The 25106-nt window shown below is 48.7% G+C and overlaps 2 protein-coding genes and 1 long non-coding RNA gene across 3 annotated transcripts in view; 2 read left to right on the top strand and 1 right to left on the bottom strand.

Annotated features, from left to right (window-relative positions):
- The window catches only part of LOC133270094 (complement receptor type 1-like), a 33619-nt gene extending 28013 nt beyond the window's left edge, over positions 1-5606 (top strand). The window contains exons 21-28 of the mRNA XM_061454976.1: positions 86-268; positions 779-964; positions 1093-1186; positions 1534-1619; positions 1844-2035; positions 2469-2675; positions 3043-3066; positions 3300-5606. Of these exons, the coding sequence (XP_061310960.1) occupies positions 86-268; positions 779-964; positions 1093-1186; positions 1534-1619; positions 1844-2035; positions 2469-2675; positions 3043-3066; positions 3300-3343 (1016 nt within the window). The 3' untranslated portion in view covers positions 3344-5606. The remainder of the gene's footprint in view (positions 1-85; positions 269-778; positions 965-1092; positions 1187-1533; positions 1620-1843; positions 2036-2468; positions 2676-3042; positions 3067-3299) is intronic.
- Positions 5607-7294: 1688 nt separating this feature from the next.
- Positions 7295-24979, top strand: CR2 (complement C3d receptor 2). Its single transcript, XM_061454837.1, has 33 exons — positions 7295-7465; positions 7634-7813; positions 7986-8168; positions 8781-8963; positions 9132-9311; positions 9484-9666; positions 9926-10150; positions 10433-10624; positions 10875-10974; positions 11332-11417; positions 11905-12099; positions 12744-12935; positions 13427-13526; positions 13700-13785; positions 14331-14525; positions 14695-14877; positions 15227-15406; positions 15903-16085; positions 16241-16423; positions 16601-16783; positions 17143-17325; positions 17536-17727; positions 17977-18073; positions 18639-18724; positions 19518-19697; positions 20111-20158; positions 20300-20482; positions 21129-21311; positions 22838-23017; positions 23253-23282; positions 23446-23521; positions 23788-23872; positions 24527-24979. Exons 1-32 carry the CDS (start codon positions 7435-7437, stop codon positions 23867-23869), a joined length of 4743 nt encoding a protein of 1580 aa, XP_061310821.1. The 5' UTR covers positions 7295-7434; the 3' UTR covers positions 23870-23872; positions 24527-24979.
- LOC133270046 (uncharacterized) lies at positions 23122-24777 on the bottom strand. Its single transcript, XR_009743657.1, has 2 exons — positions 24654-24777; positions 23122-23683 (listed from the first exon to the last, which is right to left on the bottom strand). It is a non-coding gene; the product is annotated as an uncharacterized LOC133270046 (long non-coding RNA).
- Positions 24980-25106: the final 127 nt, after the last annotated feature.

The raw sequence follows: 25106 nt of genomic DNA, 5'->3' as shown, positions 1-25106 counted from the left end.
AGCTGCTTGTGCAGTATCTCTGGTGTCACTGCAGGGCTTTTCCTTCTTCTAACACATACTCTTCTTGTCTTCCCTTCGCTTTCAGTGGTCAGATGTGAAAATCCAGAAGTGAGAAATGGGAGAAGGTTATCTGGCTTCGGCACTAGGCACGTGTATAGAGATACAGTGACCTTTGAGTGCAGTCCTGGTCACTTCTTGAATGGTAGCAGTGTAGTTACATGTGAAGCAGACAGTACATGGGAGCCGCCTCTGCCAACGTGTGACCCATGTGAGTCCAAGCAAATTTATTTCCTAGAGCAATTGCAGTGAATTAGGTCTAAGAGCTTCTGACCCTTGTGCACTTGTAGCCATGCCCTTGCAGAGCATGCAGGCTTGGGTCCTAAGCACTGGGAGCTGCTCTAAGGCCTTCTTTTCTCCCGGCTGAACAAAATCTGCTTCTACACCTGACAGACTTGTTTCACCACTTCCAGACCTGGTGGAGCGGGGGTTTGGCTTCCAAGCTCAGCTGAATCACAGTGCTGCAGGCTGGGTTGCTGGTCAGCAAAGGAGCGTCTCTGAGGCAGAGCTGCTCCCCATCTGCATGTTAACTTACCTCCAGTTAAGCAAACTGTGATGTATGCTGCTGTTTGCTAACAGGTTGGGTGCAAACTGTATCCCAGACACTGAGACTTAAACAAATTAAGGCGTTGTGTGCTCCAAGCATGCAGTTCACTGCTGTTGTTGCAGACCCTTTGGGTACTCTTCTGTAACTAACCTTGCTTTTGTCTCCACTTGTTAGTCCACTGTGGTCCTGCTCCACACTTCCCTTTTGCTGAGTTAACAAGTGCTGTGGCTGAGGGCTTTGTTGCTGGAACTGAGCTGAAGTATCAGTGCAAGCCAGGTTATGCTGCAGCAAGTGGGAAGTCCTCTGTTGTCACTTGTCTGCACGATGGAACTTGGTCTGCAGATGTGGACTTCTGCATACGTGAGTATCTCTCTTCCTCTCCTTTTGACAGTGGGAGTGATCTGTACAAGCTTGAGATGCTGTTCTGAAATCTGGGTCATGCCGTCTTGGGTTTGAAGTCATTCCCGTGCTGTTTCCTTTTTCTCTAGGGCAGCAATGTGCTCCTCCCACGATAGAGAACGGGAATGTCAGTGCAGCCGATTTCCTGTTTGAGACAGTGGTGACATTCACCTGCCATCCAGGGTGAGTGCATCACTGCTTAAAGGGGACCAGCGGGGGGTCAGAAGTCAGGGAGCACAGGCAGTAATATCCACCCTCTCCCCTCTCTGGTTTCCCAGTGCTGTTCCCCAGTAAAACCGTATACTATGTCTTCAGTGAGTTGAGCATCTGGTAACAGGCGTGTGCTTGGTAAAGCCCTGAACTGCTTCAGTTCATCTCTTACTCGTGCCCTTATTGAGTGTCTTTGAGATGGCCAGATCCTATTTCTTAGCAAGGACAACCTCTGGTTAAGAACTTCATGCAGTGTTGGAGAGTGGGGAAGACTCTTCCTGGGTTGTTGTCTGGAAAGTACTGAACTTCTCTTTCTTTAGGTACAAATTAAAGAAGTCACCTTACGCCAAATGTGTGGTATCGGGAAAAGGAGTCGACTGGGATACAACACCTCCATACTGTGAAAGTAAGAGGGGAAAACCCTTCACAGAGCCATTAAGAGAGCAGTTGGAGCTGCACTGGTGTAGCTGCCTTGATGCTGGGCTTGAGCTGCTCTTACTGGTGCTTCTTAATTTAATCCACTGTAAAATTCAGGATTTCAAGAGTAATTTGTGCAGTGAGGCCTTGGGTTTAGTAGCTAGACCTCAGTTTCATATTTGATGGAAATGTTCTTGTTGCTTTTCCATGCAGTTATTCCCTGTTCACCACCTCCTCCTATCAAGAATGGGCAGCTCACCAATGGGAACAGAGACTTCACCTTTGGCATGGCTGTAACCTACAGCTGTAATGAGGGGTTTGCTCTTATTGGAGATGCCACGATTCACTGTACAGTGGATGAAGACCTGAAGGGACAGTGGAGTGGTCCAGCCCCTGAATGCAAAGGTAAATGCTTTCTTTCTCTTCTCATTCTTTTGACTTTGTTCCTCACCCCTCTCCTGCTCTGTCCTTGCCCAATGAGCTGCCCAACATGGGAAGGTTGATTTGAGTCTAACGTGCAGTACCAAGCAAGAAAGCCCGAAGTATTTTCAACCTCTGCTTTTGGCTGTACCTCCTCCCCCATGCACCTCTTAACCTTTCCAGTTAGGAGAAGTGCTCCAACACACTTAGAGTCATAGAATCCCAGACTGGTTTGTTTTGGAAGGGACCCTAAAGCTCATCCAGTTCCAACCTCCTGCCATGGACAGGGACACGTTCCACTAGAGCAGCTTGCTCCAAGCCCTGTCCAGCCTGGCCTTGAGCACTGCCAGGGATGGGGCAGCCGTCTGCTCTTCTCCAGGCTGAACAAGCCCAACTCCTGCTGATGTTCCTCCTGCAGGACTGCTCCCCAGTGCTCTCTGTGAAGAGCCCCCCAGGATTGAGAATGGGATGCACAATGGCACAAAGGGAATGGACTTTTCTCATGGCACCGTTGTAGCTTATAAATGCAAGGAGGGCTTCACCCTTGCTGGAGCAGCCTTTCTTCAGTGCATTGCAGGAGATAAATCCTGGGGAGACTGGAACAAGCCGGCTCCTCAATGCAGAGGTGACAATCTCTATGTCTGTCTTGTTGCCTCTTTGTCTTCTATTTTTCTCCTTCCTCTCTGAATCCTCAAATCACATAATTCTACCAAGTAGTAAGTCTTTGGTTCTTCCTGAAACAGCTTCAGTTAAAATCTACTGCCAAAAGAACACAGATTGTGGCACAGACTCACATGTTGGAAATGTATCCTAGTAAATACATCTGGGGTTTAACAGGTGAACATCCATGGAGGTGTTCGGGGTCCCATTCCACGTGTTGCTTGAATTGTCTTCCACGTGCATTGGTTCGGATTTGAGCCTCCTGGGTAGTTTGATGTGTTACTGTGCTGACTGCATGCTGAGTTTCACGTTTTGGTTTGCTTCCCTTCCAGGTGGAGCGAGCATGATCATTGCTGGTAAGTCATACCCATTCCTGCACCCCTGTACTGTGCTCCTGCCCATCTTTTGTTGTTGTCTCCTGGGTGTTCTGTTTGGAATAGACTTAAAAGCCTTCTCTTTGTCTGTTGTCATATGTATGTTGTTGCTTTAAGATCATGCTGTGAAAACGGGAAGGGGAGGCAAAAGGGTACAGAGGGAAAAGAGAGCTGAATGTATAATGAAACTGAAGCTTCTTATCTGTCTCTTGTAGGAATCTTCCCCCTCCTGCTGGCAATGCTCATTATGGACATCTAGATTAGGGAACGGGCACAGCAGGAGGCACCTAAAGCTGTGTTGGACCTGATCACGCCGATCCCAGTGCTCCCCTTGTCCCTCCTGTGAAACTGGTCTCAAAGAAGCAGCCAACAGACCTTGAAGGACAAAGCAACTTGTGTGCCGGGCTGGGAGGCTGGGAATGCTGGTCAGGAATCAAGTGCATTATCCCTGTGTGAAGCTGCAGTGATGCCTAAGACCTTCACGCTGCAGTAGAGTAGGCTCAAGAAAACCCTTCACTTCATGTTCAGTTTCTCAGCCCCGTGAAGGTCACTTTGTGCCTGGTCCTGCTCAGGATTTGGGGTTTTCTGAGGTGGAGAGTGCTGCTGTGAGGATTAACAGTGAATGTCTTCACTTGAGTGATGCATCCTTAAAAAATGGTTTGATACAAAGAGGATGCTTCAGTCTGTGAGTACTGAAGGCATTGAAAATGTTCATACATAGGCAGCGGTTCAAGGTGAGTCTGAACCGTTGTGAAATAGCAATTCTTACGGATCAGTAACTTAACTAGAGAGAAAACAATTTAAATGCCGTATTACAAAGAGCTACTGTTCTCACTGTTTGCTCGAGTTAACTTTAAACTACAGCTGAATAGCTCTGCCCTGGCACTATCTTCGTATCATGTTGAGGCTCTTCTGCAAGTACCTCGCACAAACACCCTGTCTCTGCACTGGCTTCATGCTTTCCTGAAGCTTTAAGTGGGCTGCAAGCCCCATGAAGGACACAGAGAGGGGATGCTCAGGGGCAGTAGAGCTCATCCATGGGCTTGAGGTATCTGCTGAATGTGGAACTTGCAGATGTCTTGGCAGATGCCACCCAGCACCAGGAAACTGCTGCATGTGAATCTGTTCACTTCTCCTCACAAATCACCTGCCTGGGGCGGCTGATGGGGGGATGCTGCTGAGTTTGCACTGAATCAATGCCGAGTTTGCACTGAAAAGGCTTTTTCAGGTGGTGCTGTGCACCCCGACAATGCTGGCTGAGCCCCAGGGTGCCTCGGGACTGCTATGATGCAGTACCCCAGGTAGGCACAGAGGCACATCAAGCCAAAGCCTTAATTTACTCCAGTGGGACACAAACCCCATGTCTTTTGTGTGCTTTGTTTTCATCCTGTTTTACCTGACCTTAGTTGATCGTTGTGTTCAGGATGGTTTGCAAAGGTGGATGGAGGCGAGTGTGGAAGCTGTCCCATCCCTAACTTGAGCCAGGCTTTGGCAGTGCCGTGAGGACAGCTTGGATAACGGGGCCCAACTCGCCTTGCCTAAACCAAAGATGTGCAAAAGTGCCCTTGATTTATTTGATTGGTGAAAGCCTACTGTGTGGTGCTGGTGTCCTTGCCTGGTTTTAACTTGGCCCTGCTAAGTGATCTCTTAGTAAGCTAAAGAGGTATGTAGCATCATGTAAACTGAAATAAAGGTTTGAAGGTGTCCTGGGAATGCTGCTTATTAGGGAAACAAAACCGTGATCAGTTTAAACCTGTTAAACAAATCCAGCTGGAGATGCCAGGACTTTCAGCTGCTGGTAAAGCAAGACTGAGGTTTGGGGTTTTGTCTGATGCAGAAGGTGAATAACCCGTCTGAGCTTCTCGTGATGCGTGGTTGGGAGCAGGAAGTGTTTGAAATGTGTCTACTGCATCTTTTTTTGCTTCTGCATTTTCACCCTTGATTTCCTGTTAATTTGTTAACATCAAATGAGAGGGGGGAAAAAACTCAAGTGTCTGTTTCCAGCAACACATTTGTCTTGTTCTAAATGGCCCCACAGAGTTCTCCCTTCCCAGCAGAGCACTGTCCTGGTCAGCTCTCGCTGAGATCCTGTTTTCAGAAGCCAGTCTTGCAGAACAAGCAGATTCCTGCTTATTTTTATCTGTCTCTTCCCATAAGCTGTGTGAGTGATGAGGTGAACAAAACACAATGTAAAGCTTCATAGCTTAGCGTGTGGTTCTGTTTTGGTATTCTAATCCCAACACAATTGTTCCTCCTGCATATAGTCCCAAGTGGTTTTTCCAAATGATTTAATACCTGATTTGGGGATCAGCTTGAAATGATCTCCCTGTAACCACATGGAAGGAACTGTGAATGCTGTGACATAGCTTACGGGTCTCATCACCAACATTTACTGATGAAGAGAGCTTATCTACTGTGTTTATAATTGAGTTGTACATAATTTTACTTTAGAATCTGCGTATAAATGTTGGCTATGTAAATATAGGAAGCTCCCTGTCAATAAAAGGGATAAAAAGACTGGAGTAATGTGTGTCTTGCTGCTTCATTAGGCTTAGAGAGCATCCTCTGCGGTACCAGGTGGGGAGAGGAGGTTGCTGTGACAGATTCTATGTCAGAAAGTCCTGTCTATAGGTTTTTATTCTTCCATCCAGCAGCATGGGATGATGCTGATGAGACTAGGATGAGTCCCAGAGCAGCCAGGTCAGGCCAGGAGGATCTGGGTCCATGCCTGCAGGGTGGTGTGTGAGTGTGGGACCCAGTTCCATGCAGGCAGCAGGTGGGAATGTCCTGCTCTGTCTTTCCCATCCTGGGGCAGACAAGCTGTGCCCATTCAGCTGCAGTCACCACCTGGGGACACGACCCAGGCTCTGCCCCACTTCCCCTACCCGAGGATGCTCCCTGCTGCAGGCACAGTGCAGCTATCAGCACCTCTGTGCTGCACCCACCCTCTGTCACAGGTGCCTGGGTGTCCTAGGGGCCCATCCTCCCTGGCCCTAAACAGCAGCATAAGCAGCTTGTGGGACCTGCAGCCTCCCCAGCGGTGACGCCCAGAAGCCCACTGGTTCCTGTCCTGCATCCCTGGGAAGCCCCACAGCTGTGGCTCCTTCCGCATGAGGAGGGAACTGGGGTGCTCATATCTTCCTGCGGCCCCCTGAGAGCCGCAGTCTGCGCCAGGGACTGGAGTATGGTGCTTGCCTTCGCTTTCCACCTCCTGGGCATCTCTGCTCTGCTCCTGGCCACCGCACTTGGGGCTCAAGGTAAGGGGGACCGGCAGGTCTGTACCTCTGAGGCTTTGCTCTCACTGGTTGGGTCCATCCCTGCATCATCACAGTGGTGCGCTGTGCATCCCTGCTGCCTCTTGCATGCACAGAGCCCTTCACTGCAGTTAGGTTGCTCCTGGGTAGTCCTGCCAATGTTTTCCAGTCAGATCAGACCCAGGGGATGTGCTTCCCAGCTCATGAGCTAGAAGCACGCAGAAAGGCCATGAAAGGCTCTTGGCCTCACCAGGTGATTGATGTGAAATGTTGGACATCTGGCTTTTGTGAACAGAGGAAGCATTGGGGTTCTCTAGCAGGGCATGGAGGGGTCCTGCAGCCCCAGCAGCAGCCTCCACCACATCCCATTGCTCAGGGATCACCAAGCTGCATGGACACCATCAACACAGCAACCAGCACAGCAGGAACAGCTTAAGGGCTGTGCAGGTAAAAGACATTTGATTTCTCTCCCTTTTCCAGGTGCCCAGTGCCCGTTCCCACACATCCAGCATGGGAGGAGAATACCCATTACCTGGTATTTCTACAGGACAGGGGACGCCGTGAGCTTCACGTGCAACACCGGCTACACCCTGCACGGCTCGCGCAGCAGCGTGTGCCAAGCTGACTCCAGATGGAGCCCGCCTCTGCCGCTGTGCAGAAAGGGTAAGTGTCCCAATGCGGCGGAGCCGTGGGGAAGGTTCCCTCTTGTGTCCTCTCAAATGCGGTGGGAAAGCAAAGCCAGGATGTATCTGTTCTCCTCACTTGTCTGCTCAAACCAAAGTGCTGCAGGTTGGCTCTGGAGGGGCAGAAACAGCTCGGAGCAAAGGAGATGGGGAGGGACATGGGGATGGCAAAGAAGAATTCCAGATATTACCCGAACATTCTTAGTAGCACACAAAAAGGCAAAGAGCTGACCCATACGGCAATTTCTTTTCCCTCTCCAGAGGTGACGTGTCCTCGGCCACCGAACATCGCCAACGGGCTGCACAGTGGACAGTCCTTGGACAGGTTTCCCCGCGGAGTGACCGTGCACTACAGCTGCCAGGATGGCTACGCTCCAGTTGGGAATGTGTCCATCAACTGCACAGAGGCTGGGATGTGGAGCTGGCCCCTGCCCCGCTGTGAAGGTGCGTGGAGGATTCACTGCAAGGTGTGGGGCTGGAGGAAAGGATGCTGGATGTTCTGGTTGTAGGAACAGTGCAGGCTTGCAGCAGTGATGAGAAGGGAGCGGGCTGTGCATGCAGCATCTGGCCCATGCATTGAGGTTTGAAGGTTGCTGTCCGTGTTCCCCACAGCAATCGGCTGTGAGATGCCCGAGGTGCAGAACGGGAAGGTCTATGAGCTGCAGAGCACCTACAGAGCTGGGGAGTCGCTGCATTTTGACTGCATTGCTGGTTACGCTGCAGAGGACAGCTACGAGGCTCGGTGCCAGCCTGGGGGCACCTGGGATCCTCCAGTGCTCCGCTGTGAGAGGGGTGAGTGTGGGTGCCTGCTGGTGGCCCTGCCTGTAGATGCTCCTTGCAGGCAGGAGCAGCGTGTGCAGGCAGAGCCGTTCCTGCTATGGGCTTTAACCCATCTCCGTAGTGACTCCCTTCCCTTGCACACTGCTCTCTCACTGAGTTAAGGCTTTCTGTCTCCCTGTTGCAGTCCAGCCGTGCCCCATGCCTCCAGAGATCCCACATGGAAATCACAATGGCCAAGACAAATCATTTTTTACCATGGGAATGTCTGTAACATACACGTGTGATCCTGGCTACTACCTGGTTGGAAACGCCATTGTGTTCTGCAAAGCATCAGGGAACTGGAGCCAGCCCGGCCCTCGCTGTGAAGGTGGGTTTGTGATCTGTCCCCCTCGGCAAGAAGCTTAGAGAGTGGCTCTGAGCACAGGGTACACCCTGGCCATTGCCCCTGAGACCTTCAGTGGGGATTAAATTCCCCTTTAATGAAGTATGAGGTTTAATTATATGTAAAGAGCACGCTTACATCCGTGAATCCCGAGCTCGGTATCTCTGTGGCTGCGTGTGCTGCGCCTCTCATGCTGGAGGTGGCTGGTGGGGAATCCTCAGTGAATCTTCAAGAACTGGCACATCCCTTAATGTGAGACCAAGTACAAAAGGGTCTCTAGGCCAGCACCCTCCTCCCGGTGCTCTGGCTGCAGCACACCCAGGCAGAGCCAGTAATGATGCTGGGGACCACGCACGGGCATGGGAAGTGACACAGCCTTTGGGGGAGACAAGATGGATGTTTATGAACCCATTCAACACTCGCTCTCCAGAAAAGCCAGAGGAGAGACAGGGCACCCACAACTGGTCTGTCAGACAGACCTGGGGTGTGAGCCCTCTGCCCTTCCCCATGCCTGATGTGCAGGAGGTTTCAGTTGTGCTCTTTCTCTGCTGTCACCTCTCCCAGACAACTCTCATGGGCTTTCCCCTCCCTCTCCAGAGGTGACGTGTCCTCGGCCACCGAACATCGCCAACGGGCTGCACAGTGGACAGTCCTTGGACAGGTTTCCCCGCGGAGTGACCGTGCACTACAGCTGCCAGGATGGCTACGCTCCAGTTGGGAATGTGTCCATCAACTGCACAGAGGCTGGGATGTGGAGCTGGCCCCTGCCCCGCTGTGAAGGTGCGTGGAGGATGCACTGCAAGGTGTGGGGCTGGAGGAAAGGATGCTGGATGTTCTGGTTGTAGGAACAGTGCAGGCTTGCAGCAGTGATGAGAAGGGAGCGGGCTGTGCATGCAGCATCTGGCCCATGCATTGAGGTTTGAAGGTTGCTGTCCGTGTTCCCCACAGCAATCGGCTGTGAGATGCCCGAGGTGCAGAACGGGAAGGTCTATGAGCTGCAGAGCACCTACAGAGCTGGGGAGTCGCTGCATTTTGACTGCATTGCTGGTTACGCTGCAGAGGACAGCTACGAGGCTCGGTGCCAGCCTGGGGGCACCTGGGATCCTCCAGTGCTCCGCTGTGAGAGGGGTGAGTGTGGGTGCCTGCTGGTGGCCCTGCCTGTAGATGCTCCTTGCAGGCAGGAGCAGCGTGTGCAGGCAGAGCCGTTCCTGCTATGGGCTTTAACCCATCTTCGTAGTGACTCCCTTCCCTTGCACGCTGCTCTCTCACTGAGTTAAGGCTTTCTGTCTCCCTGTTGCAGTCCAGCCGTGCCCCATGCCTCCAGAGACCCCCAACGGAAGTCACAACGGCCAAGACAAATCATTTTTTACCATGGGAATGTCTGTAACATACACGTGCGATCCTGGCTACTACCTGGTTGGAAACGCCATTGTGTTCTGCAAAGCATCAGGGAACTGGAGCCAGCCCGGCCCTCGCTGTGAAGGTGGGTTTATGGTCTGTCTCCTCAGATGGGGGGGACAGCAGACCCTGACCATTGAAACCAGTTTCTCAGAGAAGGTTAATCCCATAGACAGTGGTGCATGGTATAAACTAATTTCCATCCCTTCTATTGCGGAGGTGGGACGGGGAGGTTTATAGAGGTGACATCGATTTTGTCATTACAATATTGACAGCCTGCGGGTTCTTTCTTTCTTTTGTTCCAACTCGTGTTGCACTTCACTTCTGCACATCACCGCTTCCAGCTGCTGTCTGTGTACATCCCTATATACGGAACGGGAGGCAAGTGGATGGTCAAGGGCTTCTCTCCGCACCCGGGCAAGCGGTGACATTTCAGTGTCACGATGGTTACAGCCTGCAAGGCAGTGCTAAAGTCATCTGCCAGGAGGATGGCAGCTGGCACCCTCCTGTTCCCATCTGTGGTAGACTTTACCATGACCAAGGGCTCTCAAAGAGGCCTGGACTTTCAGGTAAATCGTGACACAGCTGCCTCAGGGTACACGGCTATTTTATATCCCCTAAACCTCTCAAAAAAGGGTTGTTAAACCTGTGAGTGGAAGATTTATCTATATCCTGGTAAGAAGAATCTGATCCTCCGGAATCCTCTGGGAAACTATGTTGTGTTTGCTTAGTAATGGCTATATTAATCCAAAGAATCCATTCTGCAAGGCAAACGAAAGAGCCTTCCTCAGAACAGTGTTCTTTCTGTGCTTGTCCTGCCTGATTCTCATGTCTGTTTTCTTTCTCAATAGGTGGTTGTGGGCCTCCTACAAGGTTACACTTTGCTGAGCTAAAGGAGGAGCATAAAAATGAAATTGATTTTTCTGTGGGGAAGACTGTGCAATACACTTGCCACCCTGGATATGCAAAACACCCAGGAATGTCACCTACTATTACATGCCTTGAGACCGGAGTGTGGTCAGAAGCACTAGAGTTCTGTAAAAGTGAATAGCTCCTTGATTTGGTGTCCGTTGTTCAAGAAGGAATAGGTGCTAGGTTCTGTCCATGCTGCATAAACCTTCCTGTTGTTCTGGTCTTCCAAGAGTATGTGACTAGTAAAGCCATGTAACTTCATGCTATTTGAAACCCGTTTTGGGGGTAACTAAATGTGAATGGGTTACTGGAGTAAGAGTTGCATCTGCTGCTCCGTGGTATAGACAGACAGAAGCCTACAATGGGTTTTTTCTTCCCCAGGGAAAAAATGCACCCATCCTGGTGAACCTGTGAATGGGAAAATCAGTTTCCTGAGAGATCTCCTGTTCGGGTCAACAGTGCGCTACAGCTGTGAAAAGGGGTAAGTCCTGGTTTTGGCTACTGCTTAAAACAGCAAGGAGAGAGGTACGAGGCAAGTCTCCCTCTTTTCCTCCTCTTCATTCACTCCCAATAAATGGATTCTGTCAGAAGCTGCTGTGTCGAGTCCTGTACCTATAAACCACATAAGGTGTTCACTGTCTTATGTATACATGAAGACAGGCTGGGAGAGCTGGGCTTGTTCAGCCTGGAGAAGGCTCCAGGGAGACCTTATAACTGTCTGCCAATGCCTAAAGGGGGCTGACAAGGTTGGAGAGGGGCTTTGGACAAGGTGATTGCGAGGAGGGAGTAACTCAAACTGCAATGGCTTGGGATGAATGTTTAATCCTTTGAACACCAGGCACAGGTTAATTGGACAAGCCAGCAGGCGGTGTGAGATTTCTGGTGGACGTGTTGCATGGAGCGGTGATGTTCCCGTTTGTCAGCGTAAGTAGCTTTCAGTTCCAGGGGTTTGCATGGATTCAGTTCATATTCTCCAGCAGAGACTGACAAATCTTCCCAGTCAAAGCTTTCACGGGGATTTTCTATGCTCTGTGGGCATGAATGTTGTTTTGATGTTGTAAGAAAATGTTCTGGGAACAGGTACAAGATCTCAAAGCTGAATGGATTGTAGAAAGCTGGAGCGTTTTCAGCAGTACAAGAGAGGAACAGAAAGTATTTGGTTTTCTTTTATTTCTTAAACAGTACGAAAAATAAAGCATGTAGGTGTTTCCTCCAGAGAGGTTAATCTTGTTGGACTGCTTTCTGTCATAGAAATTGCTGTCCAGGGAGATGGAATCCAGTTGCCTACAAGGCCTCCCCTGGAAGATCACTTTATTGCAGTTACTCCATCTCTAGGCCAAGTGTTTATGCCCCACAGACTGAGGGATTTCAAGTACTTTGAATTTGGCAGCCTTGTTCTGCCCCTCTGCAGGTATCCCTTGTGAGCCGCCTCCAGACATTCCCAATGGGAAGCACACAGGCAAGTTGCTGGATGAATTCCTCTTTGGCACTTCTGTAACATACACGTGCAACCCTGGATATCCGCTCCATGGAGAGCCCTCCATCTACTGCACTACCCTGGATGAGAAGAACGGTGTGTGGAGCGGGCCCCCGCCGTCGTGCGGAGGTAGGGTTGAGTGTGCACGTGCGGGTACTTGGGCTGAATCCTTCTGTCCCTACTGCTTCATACTCAGAAAGACAAGGGCACCCCCAGACAACGGCAATATGTGCCTGCCAGGGCGGGAGCTTCAAGGGCTGTTTTGCAGCTGAGGCCAGGCAGAGGAGGGGAGGCTGAAGGAGCACCCCGCTGCCTCCAGCATCACAATTCGGCTGGGGTCACACCTCAGCGTTCAGCATCACTCGATGTGGGCAGTACCTACATCATCTATGGGGAAATTGTTTTCAGACTTGTGTCTTAAAAGGGATTGTAACCCTCAGAGGCTTTGCAGCCACACACTGCATAAATGCCCAATTTGAAGACTAGAGGCAAGATGTCCTGTCCCATGGGTCCATAATGGGAGAATAGTGTCTCCTAGGACTGTCTACACACACACAAGGACACTTCTGCCTTTGAGTGTGAGCCAGGCTATGTTATATGTGGCCACAAAGTGGTACAATGCCAACTAAATAGCACCTGGGAGCCACCCATGCCAGTCTGCGAGCAGGGCAAGTGTTCCAACAGTGCTATGAACATTAACCTGACCCCCACTTCTCCCAGCTCTGCTTTTTCTTAACTCCTCTAACAATAAGCTGGCTTATCCTTCTTGGTAGCTGGCTGCAATGCACCAGCCAGGCTGGCATTTGCTGAGCTGAAGGAGCTGTACAGAAACCAGACCCTCTTTCCTGTGGGGAGGACGGTGGAATACGTGTGCCGGCCTGGGTACACCCAGCACATCGGGATGTCACCAGCCATCACATGCCTTGAGAACAGGAAGTGGTCTGTGGCACTGGAGTTCTGTAAAAGTATGTCCTGGAAGGGTTGAAAAACCTGAAGTGTTGGATTTTCATCTTTTCCTAGCTTTCCAGGTTTCTTTATGCAGCCCGCTCTCTGTGTTAGTCATTCTCATGACTACTTTACTATCCCAAGCTCATGCCTTCTAAAGCAATTCCATCTGAAGGAAAGGCTATTAGCGATCAATCCTGCAAAACAGCTTTGTGGTTGGGATAACAGTTTAATTTGATCCAATATCCCACTCTTGTACTGCAGGACACATTTCTAATTCTTTACTATGGGAGTGCTGAGGCGCTGGCACAGGGTGCCCAGAGAAGCTGTGGCTCCCCCATCCCTGGCAGTGCTCAAGGCCAGGCTGGACACAGGGGCTTGGAGCAGCCTGCTCTAGTGGAAGGTGTCCCTGTCCATGGCAGGAGGTTGGAACTGGATGAGCTTTAGGGTCCCTTTCAAAACAAATCAGTCTGGGATTCTATGACTAATGGTGGCTGGCATTCCCTCCTAGGAAAACAATGTGCTAACCCAAGGGATCCAGAGAATGGCCGAGCCATTGTCCTGACAGACCTCCTCTTGGGATCCAAAGTCAATTACACTTGTAACAAAGGGTGAGTCTTGAGACTGGTGGAATCCATCTGCCAAGTGAGAGTGAAGCAGATTTTCAGCTCCTCATGGAGGAACCTCATTCCCAAGTCAGAAGTCTTGGCTGCCACTTATAAGGGTTGTAAAGAAAGTTCACATCTCTTAATGTAAATTAATAGACCCTTCTGTGTGACTCCAGGTACAAGTTGGTTGGAGGCTCTCAGAGAACCTGCGAGGTCTCCGGCACACGTGTCTCATGGAGTGGAGATGCTCCTGTCTGCCAGCGTAAGTAGGCCACGACAAAAGGTCCTTGGAGATGCTTTGCAAGTGGCACATCTTTCAAGAGAAAGATTTCATTGCAAAATATTTCTCCACTCACTGCATGTGTAAAATCTTTCATTTTTCTTTTTGTTTTGTTCTGGTTGCCTCTGAAAATACTTTCAAAAGTTTCCTATTTATCCTGGTCCAAACTGGTAAAACTGTTAATTAAACTCCCTGTTACTGGATAAGTATTTCTTAGTGGTCATGTGTAGGAATGGTGTGGCCAGTCTCTCTCTGCAAGTGTCCCCAGTGGATATGGAAAGGGAGGTAAGAACTGTCCCACCACCTCCAGACACAGGCAGTAAGGGGGTGACTTACGTGAGGGCAAAGGTTTTCTTTTCCACGTGTGATTTTTTTTCTCCATGCAGGGTTTGCCTCTGGATAATTTGGGTCATTGTATCCAGAGAGCATCACCGCTGACATGGGTTCATCCCCATCCGTTCCCTTCCTGGGAAGTGTGTGTGTCCTGCAAATGAGCTGTTGAAATCCACCTTGTTATGTGCCTCCAGGTATCGCTTGCGGCCCACCTCCGAACATCTCCCATGGGACACACAGCGGGCACTCCAGGGACACCTTCTCCTATGCAGATGTGGTCGCCTACACCTGTGACCCCGGCCACCCGCTGGCTGGAGAGCCCTCCATCATCTGCACCACTGCAGACGGGGAGCACGGCGTGTGGAGCGGGCCACCGCCACGATGTGGAGGTAGGGCTCTGGGTGTGCGGGGTCTGACCCCACCGGCGTGTGAGCTAACATGGCAGATATTCAAAGGAATTAATGGCATCCACTGTCCTCCTCCTTTTGGGTTTGAAGGTTGGCTTCTTAATTTTTTGTGCCCTGTCCACGTTTCTTACCTGCTTTGCCTCTTTTGCAGAGGTGAAGTGTCCTTCCCCTCCAAGCATTGCCAACGGGCAGCACAGCAGCCAGCCCTCGGACACCCACCTTCCAGGCTCAGCTGTGAACTACACCTGCAGGGATGGCTACTCCCTCATTGGGAATGCCTCCATTAGCTGTACTGCCAGGGGAAAGTGGAGCCGGCCCCTGCCTCGATGTGAAGGTGTGTTAGTGTTGGCTTCTTTTGTCAGATCTTAGGCAGAAGCTCTTCCCTGTGAGGGTGCTGAGGCGCTGGCACAGGGTGCCCAGAGAAGCTGTGGCTGCCCCATCCCTGGCAGTGCTCAAGGCCAGGTTGGAAGCGGCTTGGATTTCCCTTTCTGTCCCTTAGTAAGGACAGACCCTCAGGAGCATCTGAATAAAGGTATTTTGTGTAAGAATAAGAGTCAGTAATGTTGGCATGCCCATGACAGTGATGGCAAGGTTCAGCAGCAGGTACTGCCCCTGGTCAGTGTCCCTCCACACCCAGGATGAGCTTCATGTCCCCAGCAGTGCCTTGTGCTGCTCATTTCCAGCAACCGGCTGTGAAAGACCGGAGATCAAGAACGGAAGATCAACTGGGCTGGAGACCATGTACAAACTCATGGATACCGTTGTCTTCGAATGTGATTTTGGTTATGCCTTGAAGGGCTCTCAAGAGTCTCAGTGCCAGTTTGGGGGCAAGTGGGACCCTCCTGTCCCCACCTGTGAAAAGAGTAAGTATAAATGAGGTGATGGGAACTGAAAAGACATATAGATATGGCACTTAAGAACATGGTTTAGTGGTGGACTTGTCAGTGCCAGGTTAATGGTTGGAATTGATTATCTTAAAGGTCTTTTCCCACCTAATTGGTTCTATGATTCAGGCCCTTGTTATGTAGGGCTTTCATCTATTTAAGTGAATCCACAAAGAGGGTTAGCCAGGCTGATGTCTGATCCAGGTCACAACCACAGAAAGGCCAGAGCAAGCTGTTAGGGCCACAGATGGCAACTAACCATTCTAAGTGCCCAAATAGTGAGAAATTATCATTCTTGACATGAATAAGCCTGAAAAACCTGAAGGGTGGAAGGTTAGGGAGGGTAGGATGGAAACACAATTCAGTGACAGACCAATCTAGTTGGGAAAAGTTAATGGGAAAGAAAGAAGCTAAAAGGCTGCCTTACCCTACAGCGGGTGCTTGTGGTACCAGCTCTTTTTCCCCCTCCCTATAGTGCTACCGTGTCCTTCCCCTCCAAATATCAAAAATGGCCATCATGACAGCAAGGACGTGAAGGTGTTTGTCCCAGGAGTATCTGTGAAATACTACTGTGACATGGGGTACGTCCTCACTGGGAAAACAAGAGTTTCTTGTTTGACGTCTGGAACCTGGAGCATCCCTTACCCACGGTGTGAAGGTGAGCTGTAAATCCTGTTACCCCCAGTGAAAAGGGAAACAGACCATCATGGTTGCATGGCCTTCCTCGAATTTTGACATTGCACAAGCAAAGAAGGAACCCCCAGTGCCGGCAGCCCCTTCCCCAGCCCATGCTCTGCTGCTTTGCGCTTCCAGTGATCACCTGCACAAGCCCCAGCATCCAGGATGGAGAAGTGGCTGAAGGACAGAGCGCTGCCTACCACCCTGGGGCCAACGTCACCTTCCAGTGTCACCCGGGCTATGTGCTGTGGGGCAGCCGTGCAGCCAAGTGCCAGCCCGATGGCCGCTGGGTGCCTGCTGTGCCTACCTGCAAGCCAGGTGAGTACCACCACGTGGGGGTTTAGAAGAAGGATGCTTAGGGCCATTGTGCTGGATGAGGCATTGCTCTCTGCCTCACCCACAAAACATAAGGTGTGACAGTCTTTTGTTGTATTACCTGTGCTTCTCCACGTGGCAAAAGCACTAAAACGCTGTTCTCTGCTCCTGCCCTGTTAGTGCTGCCTTGTCCTCCACCTCCCACCATTGCCCACGCCACGCACAGTGCAGAGCTCGAGGCAAACTTCACCACTGGCATGTCCGTGAGCTACAGCTGCCAGCCCGGCTTCTCCCTCCTTGGAGACCCCTCTGTCTTGTGCACAGCCTCAGGGAACTGGAGCCTCCCCTACCCACGCTGCGCAGGTAGGGCTGGCTGCTGCTGCGGCATCCTGTGCATTCAGGGCTGGCTCAGGATCCATCCCCTGCGCTGCTGAGCATTCATCCCCAGCCCAGCTGAGTACCCACCCTGTGCCCAGCTGAGCATCCATGTCCTGCCCTGCTGAGCATCCATCCCATGCCTGGCTGATCCCGGAGCTGGCAAACCCATCAACCTACAGAGCTGGCATGGGAAGGGTTAGAACTGCACATCCAGCAACACCCTCAGGTTTAAGTGTGCTTCCAGCACATGCAGGAGCTGGGCTCTCTTTAACTTTGTTTGCATCCCTCCTGCCTGTCACCGTGTCCATCCCCTTTGTCAATTTTGTTTTGCCCTCTTTCTTCAGTGCTGCAATGTCCTTCACCTCCAAATATTGACAATGGAAATCACAGCAGCCAGGACTTGGAAGTTTTCACTGCTGGGATGGTTGTAAATTACAGCTGTGACCCTGGCTACAGCCTCCTGGGAGAGGCATCGATTCACTGCACTGACTCAGGAAACTGGAGCCTTCCTCTTCCTCAGTGTGCAGGTACACCCCAAGATGGGAGTTATGGATAGTCTGGGAATTTCCACCATTGAAAGCCTGTAGGATTCGTCCTTTCCCTTGAATTCATCAGTCCTTCCCCTTTGTTTGGCCTGTAAACATTTATCTATAGATGTATATACTCACTGTACATACCATTCATACCATTTATGTAGTTGCTATCCCGATTTCTCCCTGTGTTTTCTTTCCTGACAGGTGGCTGTGGCCCACCTCCAAACTTAACCTTTGCTGAGCTCACTGAGGAATACAGGAACCTGACGGAGTTCCCTGTTGGAGACACTGTGCGATACCGCTGCCCCCCGGGATACATGAAACACCCCAGAGTATCCCCAACTCTGACATGCCTCCAAAACTACACGTGGTCTGAAGCGCTAGAGTTCTGTAAAAGTGAATAGCTCAATGTTTGGTGTTGGTTGTTGACAACTGTCTCCAATGCATTTGCGGGTTTCTTACAGCAGCTCTTTAAAGAACGGTTCCTACATGGCTTTACTAGTCACATAGTTTGGGCAGGTCTTGGCCTTTTCAAAATCATGTCTTCACTGGTGTCTGAATGTGGACAGATCCTTAAGGTACCTTCTCATAGTGCCTTACAAAACTGCAAGGGGGGAGTTTAAACTCAGCCTTGTTCTTTCTCAGGGAAGCAATGTAAATACCCAGAAACACCAAAGAATGGCAGAGTTGTTCTGACTGATCTCCTTTTTGGGTCAACCGTGAGCTACACATGTGAAGAAGGGTGAGTCCTACACTGCCTTTGCTGACTGTTTCTGAGCTTGGTGTTGGGCAACTTACAGTGAAGTGTCTGAACCCAGTCCTCTGTGCAGCCATTCTCCCACAGCAAGGCAGAATCTGTATTTTGGTTCCAGTTATGCCATTTACTTTGGTTCCAGTCGCCTGCTCAGGAAAGGGAGAAGCGTCTCTTGTTTTCCCCTGCTTGTGCTTAACAGCTTCCTTTGCAAACTTCAGTTGCAGTCTGCTTCTCAGATGGCCACCCAGTAAGAGCTGAGAGTGCCGCAAGGAGGCTCCAGTGGTTTGGCAATCACTTGGGTCTGTGTCCTGACTTAGCACCTGACCAACCTAACCCAGAGTAGTTTGGGATCATTGCTGTTCCTCTTGGATCTAGGAAAAAAGAACTTGGTTCCTTCATATCCATGTGTCAAACCAACAAATACCACCTTGATGACCAGCCAGAATTCAGGAGGCTACAGAAGGAAACCTCTGGGGGGAGTGTCAGAGAGGGAGTGCAAAATATGAGCTGGATTATTTGGGATCAACTGGTATTTCCTTCTCTGCAACTCCAGGCACCGACTGGTTGGACAGTCTCACAGGCGATGCGGGGTTTTTGGACCAGATGTCGCATGGAGTGGTCTTCTTCCCATTTGTCAAAGTAGGTCACCCCTAGACCTGGCCCAGAATTAGGGCCAAATTAAGCCCTTAAAATTAAAAAGTGGCATTTCCTTAAAATAAGTAGGGACTTGAGGAGTAAGATTTTAAAGCAGAATATTCCTCTAGGATTTTTTTGCTTGTTTATGTAGACTTAGGTAGAAAAGCCATGAGATGCCCACAGGGATTTGTCCCTTTTGTTTCAGAAACATAATACATTCAGGAAGAAATGTGTCTTGCAGTACAAGAGTGGGATATTGAGTCAAATTAAACCGTGATCTTCCAAATACTGCATTGTTATCCAAACCACAAAGCTGTTTTGCAGGATTGATCACTGTAGTTAGTCTTTCCTTCAGATGGAATTGCTTTAGAAGGCATGAGCTTGGGATAGTAAAGTAGTCTTGAGAATGACTAACAGTACTTACAGATTTCTACACCATTTAATATATTTATTTGCATTATTCTATTTATAGGCACCAAACTATGTTTATATATACAATAACGTAGATTTAGAGGGTAGATTTAGATGAGATCTAAGTTGGATCTAAGTTGGAACTGGATGAGCTTCAAGGCCCCTTCCAACCCAAACCAGTCTGGGATTCTCTGACAATGTGGTAACTCCAGGGTACCTAAAGGTACTAAAAAGCCCTCAGTTCTTGAAATGATTGTTCTGTGAGCCTCCAAGTACTACCCATAAAACTCCTCTGAGCAGTGGCACATTAAGGATGGACTTCAGATATGCATCAGTTACAGCATACACATGGCTTCCTCTTTGAGATAACCCATTTACTTTTCAGAGGTGGTATGTCCAGCCCCAAAGATCCAGAATGGGGAAGTATCTGTTCTGAAGTATCGCTACACGTACAAAGACACCGTTAGCTTTAAGTGCCATAAAGGTTTCACCTTGCGAGGCAATCACACAGCCCAGTGCCAAGCTGATAAAACATGGGATCCACCAGTACCAGTCTGTGAGCAGGGTAAGTATCAGCACCCTGACCCACCAGCACTGCAGATTCCTCCCCACTGCTCCTACCCGCTCATTGAAGCCAACACTGACTTTATTTTTCCTGTTTCCTCCCAACTACTTTAAGGAGAAACCAGAAATTGCTCCTTTTATTTATGCCTCTCTCCTCACACAGGAGATGAGCCAGGTGTTTGGTAATGCTGTAAGTATAAACGTGATATGCTCTTTTCTCAGCTTGCTTGTTGCAATCCATAACCTACCTCTTTATTTCCTGAAAGTGAGACATTTGGTAGCTTCACAGCAGGACACTATAGGACAGGAGTGCAATTTTTGCTGTAAAGGCAGGATGATGGAAAATTAAGGTCAATTTCTGCATTGTATTTGCTCAACCAAATGTGTATTTTAAACTCTTAATGCTGCATCTAGATGGAGTGGCAGAACACTACCGTCATCCTCACACCACCACAAAGCCAGGTAGGTATATCACAAGAAAAAGCAAGATTTACTGAACACCAACTCCTCCTCCCAACCTGTCCCACTTTTTTGCAGGGGAGAGGAGTACATTACCACCTTTTTTACAATTGAACATCACATTCTCATTCTCTCCTCTTTCAGAAGTGAAGTGTCAGCCTCCTCCAAGCATTGTCAACGGGGAGCACAGTGGACGTTTCTTAGACACTTTTCATGTAGGAGCACTTGTACGCTATCTCTGCAAACGGGGCTTCTCCCTCATTGGGAATAAATCTGTTCGTTGTACAACATCTGGAGTCTGGAGCCATCCCCCTCCTCGGTGTGAAGGTGTGTTTATGCTCTTTTCACTGGATCTTCTCAATGCATGGAGTGGTGTTTGTCTAAGGACTTGCTGAAACAAGACCAGAGTCCCTCCACATCACAGATGCTCAAAAGTTTCCTCTCTTGCCCCTGCGAGCTCTGTTTTGATCTGCACGTGCCTCTTCTTAGCACAGTCCTGCTCCAAGCCTGCAGATATTGCCCATGGGTCTCTCAGTGGCCCAGCAAGAACATTATTCACTCGTGGAACACCTGTAAGCCACATCTGCGAGGCTGGCTTCCCTCTCATTGGGTCAGCACCCATGTATTGCACACAGTCTGGAGCCTGGGGTCATCATCCTCCGCTCTGTTAAGGTGTGTTTTTGTTCTAGGGAGCTAAGAAGAAGGAAAATTTAACATGACTTGCCTTAGGGAAAGATTTGTACAAGGACTAAATAAGAGTCCCTTACTACTGAATGGGTGATAAGAACAAGATCGAGTTTGTAACCATTTCCAAAGCCTAATGGAGTTATAGGGTTACCAAATCAGTTGTTGAGCCTAGGTGAAGAAAGTAAATGGGATCAAGGCTGCCAAGGTTACGGTGCCTTAGCTATCCTCTGGCAGTCCATAAGGGTCTTTATGTCAACACGTCGCTTCTCTCCCCCTGACTTTCCAGTTGTGAAGTGTCTCCGTCCTCCAAACATCACCAATGGGAAGCTCAAAGTCAACATCTCTGACACTTTTTCCTATGGAGAGTCTGTATCCTACAGCTGCAATCCTGGTTATTCACTCGTTGGGAATGCTTTCATCAACTGCACGGTGAAAGGAACCTGGAGCCAGCCTCCTCCTCAGTGCAAAGGTGTGCTTGTGCTTAATCAGCTTATGGTGGCAGAACCAGAACTGGCCTGAGGAGACATGCAGCCATGCAGATACATGCATTCACACTAAATCATTTGCATTAAATCTTCAGAGAGCTACACAGGCCAAAATCAGAGCAGAAAAACCTACAGCTAACACTGAATTCCATCCCCTTATTTTGCTTGGGAACCACTTTTATATCATAGCTAGGCAGTGTTGATCTGTTCATTATGAGTTTAACTACTCTTTGTTATCCCTGGGAAGAGTACAATGTTGTAAAGAAGCAGGATGGGAACCTCATGCTAACAGAAGGACAGGAGTATGATAGAGGCAATTCTGAAAGGCAGCTGTAATTCTTGCATGTTTTTCTCTCTCTGCTCTTGGTACTACAAATGAGTCATGTACCCACTGTCCTCCACTAAAAGCTTTTTATTTTTAGTAGAAGAGTAGACTTTTCCCCTCCCTTTCCTTCCCTTTTTGTGTTGCTCACTCCCCAGTTATCAAAGCAGAGGAAGTGATTGTTCTATCACAGAAGTTCTCTGATGGTCGGTTTGGAGCTTGCCCATGAGCCTGACTACTCCCTTCTTGGAAAATGCCTCTCTGTGCCTTCTGTGTAGCTCACTGTGAAGGTCAGTCATCAGGCAAACCTGATTAAAGGCAACTTCATGAGTGTCACAAAATTCCTAGGGTGGGTGTTCCTGTACAGAAACCTGGGCATTCACTGGAATAAATTCGTTACTCACACAGGGCACTTCCTTGGTGGAGCTGCTTGGATAACAATGAGAGGAAATAACATACCACAAACTTACGTAAATAAGCCAGAGGCTCTTTAAAGGAAGCACTCACAGAAAAATTCCCCGTCTCTCCACATTCTCATGGGTTTGAACTCTCTTTAGAAACTGTTACGTGTGTTAGTAAAAATAAATATTAAAGAAAGGACATAAAACAAAGGGTAAAGTTACAGGGTGATGTTAACCCTTTGGTCTCCACTGAGAACCATCTCCTCCAGAATTCTTGGGCTTGGGCTGTCAAAGGTGCTTTGGGGCTTACATCGAAGCAACTCACTTCATGGAATCGGTATAAGTAGGTTAGATGGCTGGACTAATTAATAAAGTAATTATTGATAATGTATCTGGTGACATCTTTGAAGGGCAAGGGACTTCTACTGACTAGAAGTGGGTTATAGGCAGTTGGTTCTTAAGTTCCCACAGAATTCTCCACAAAACCTTTCTTCTCCCAGTGTTTTGGTAGCCCAGTATCAGAAAAACCTCTTTCTCTGACACGCTTCTCCCGAGGTACCCTGCTACACAGGATTTTCTGCCATATCAGCGTGGAGTAGCTGATCTGCATAAGCATTCATGTGCGGGAGTGAACATACTTCTGCACCCACAAAGAAAGGAGTTACCCTGTGGAATGAGAATGAAATCCTGGTTACATTCAGACAGAATTCACTAACAATGTCCTAAATAACCCACATTTGTATTTCTTGTATTTTATGTTCCCTTTATTTGTTACTTCTAATTGCAGAGATCAGATGTGTATTCCCAGAAGTTCAAGGTGTTAAGAAAGCTATTCCAGGAAACACTTATCGCTCTGGGACTAACATCACCCTTGAATGTGATGACGGTTACACCTTGGAAGGTGTCAGTCAGATTCAGTGCCAAGAAGACTTCAGCTGGGACCCTCCTATACCCGCCTGTAAACTGAGTGAGTGACATGTGAATGAAGCAAAGACCAAATAGAAACACACAGATGAATTTTAAACGTGTAAATGGATTTTTGTATTTAAAAAAAAAGAGGGTACAATAGTGTGGTTTTTAAGAAATTCTCTATTGTAGGCCTTAGAAGTAAAACCTTTATTGGTAAAGTGATCAAATACTGATGAGAAGCACCATATTTTGTTAGAATACTTTGCTGATTTTATTTCTTCTCTTCCCTTCAGCATCACACAAGTCTGGTTCCGTAGGTGTAGGTAAGCAGCTTAGAAACATTTCTGTGGCCAGGTCTTAGCTTTATGCAGTGGTTTTGGTGGCACCATTTCCTTCTGCTTGCTTTAAAGATAAGCCTCGTTATATCTTTTGTGCTGATATACTTTAAAACGCACAGTGAGAATAATACATGCTCTTCTCTTTCAGGAGTCGTAGCTGCAGGAGTCCTGCTTCTCCTGGGGGCAGGCATTGTCTGGAAAATTATTTCCAAGCAGAAGGAAGGGTAAGGCAGTCTCCTGGATGCTCATTTGTCGGTCTCCTGGATGATCCTTTGTTGCCAAGTCCCAAGTTGTATACGCTTTATACTCCCCAAGTATTTACCTGAGTGTGCCAGGGGCTTTTGTATCTTCACCTCCTCCTTGCAAACTGTACAAGGCACAGCAACCTGGAATCAATGGTGTGGTTTATGTTGTTTTATTTCATTAGAGGAAACCAACCTGAGTGTTCTTTTGCAGTTCACTGTTTTCTGTTGGTGTTTTTTCCACTTAGCTATTATGATACATATGAAAACCACAGTTACCAAACCCCTCTGAATGAGATAACTGAACCAAAGTGTTCGTGTCTTCAATAGAAGGTATGGATTTTTATTCCTCAACAGAAAAGGTCATTTATAGCAGGAACTTGAGTCATTCCAATATAGTCCTTCAAGCTGAAAACTATTTTCTCTCAATCATATGGTAAGATGCTTTCTTTTGCTGAATAAAATGGACTAGGCTTTCTTATAAACATCCTGTTTTTCTTTCTGAAACCCTCAATGTGTTCATTTCCTTTTGCACCACCTGAATAGATGGTGTTCACAGGTCAGACTTGCAGACTATGCCTGCTTCTGCCATAAACCTGCTTTGATTTTGTATGGATTATAGGAGAGCTTGCTCTCTAAAAAATCTGCCTTAAGAAAAAGGACATTGAACTGGCCCTTGGGGGGGGGGGGGGGGGGGTTTGCTTGTTTTTACACTTATTGCAATGCCATTTTCATTTAGTCTTCACGCTGAATTTATTGAAGATAGTGACGAATTTTCACTGTTCGGAGCACTCTTACCATAACCAGCTTTGACTACCAAATGGCACCATCCGCTCTTCCACTGTATTGTTTTGAGGCTGCTTTCAATAATCCCTCCTTTGCAACAATGCATTTCCCAGAACTTCTTTCCTCCCTCCCTGAGTTACGACACAATCTCTATACCAGGAAAAGCCTCATTTTAACTCCCCAGTGTCATCTTTTCCCTAGGCTGGGCACCTGTGCTGCCACCAACCTGGCACGGAACTGGTTCTCCATACAGAGAGTGGCTCTAGGTTGCATGGAAGCATTGCTTATGTTGAAAATGGAATTCTGCAGCCAAAAAAAGGCACTTTACTGTGGAAAGGACATCAACGCTCGTCCTGCTGCAAGGATCTAACCAAGCGCAGGTTGCCTGTGGTACAGGGGTATTTCCAAGGGAGTTCTCTACACTGCTGCCAGCCGATGAGGAACATTTCCTTTCTCTATATGCAAACGCTGCGATAAGCAAGATCCATGAACGCATTCCTGTGTGGAAAGCAAGAGTTTAACCACAACTTGTCTTAATAGCGACTGTCTTCACATGTGCAGCATCACCAAGCGCTGCTCTGCATCTTTTAGGAGCGCTTATTAGCAGCGTTCCTCTATGACTGCTTAACCTAATAAAAGCTGAGCATGGGACAACACTTGCGTTAGGTTTTTCTCTAGAGTTTTAAGTGTTTTTATCATTATCACGCTGCTCTGCACCACACGCAGTTTGCTTCGCAGAGGCGCCGCCCTGCCCAGGGTCGGTTAATGACCCTTTGCTGGT

This window comes from Pezoporus flaviventris, unplaced genomic scaffold, assembly GCF_033815535.1.
Source record: "Pezoporus flaviventris isolate CSIRO_AGI_PZ_B2104156 unplaced genomic scaffold, CSIRO_AGI_Pfla_v1 ptg000017l, whole genome shotgun sequence".
Classification (NCBI taxonomy): domain Eukaryota; kingdom Metazoa; phylum Chordata; class Aves; order Psittaciformes; family Psittacidae; genus Pezoporus; species Pezoporus flaviventris.
This window is presented reverse-complemented; position numbering and strand designations above follow the sequence as displayed.

Excerpts from the sequence above, each read along its gene's own strand:
- CR2 (XM_061454837.1), top strand. The coding sequence starts at position 7,435 with ATGTGGAGCTGGCCCCTGCCCCGCTGTGAAG. Across the intron at positions 7,466-7,633 it reads GCCCCTGCCCCGCTGTGAAG|CAATCGGCTGTGAGATGCCC; the intron begins GTGCGTGGAGGA and ends TGTTCCCCACAG. Across the intron at positions 14,878-15,226 it reads GCCCCTGCCTCGATGTGAAG|CAACCGGCTGTGAAAGACCG; the intron begins GTGTGTTAGTGT and ends GCTCATTTCCAG.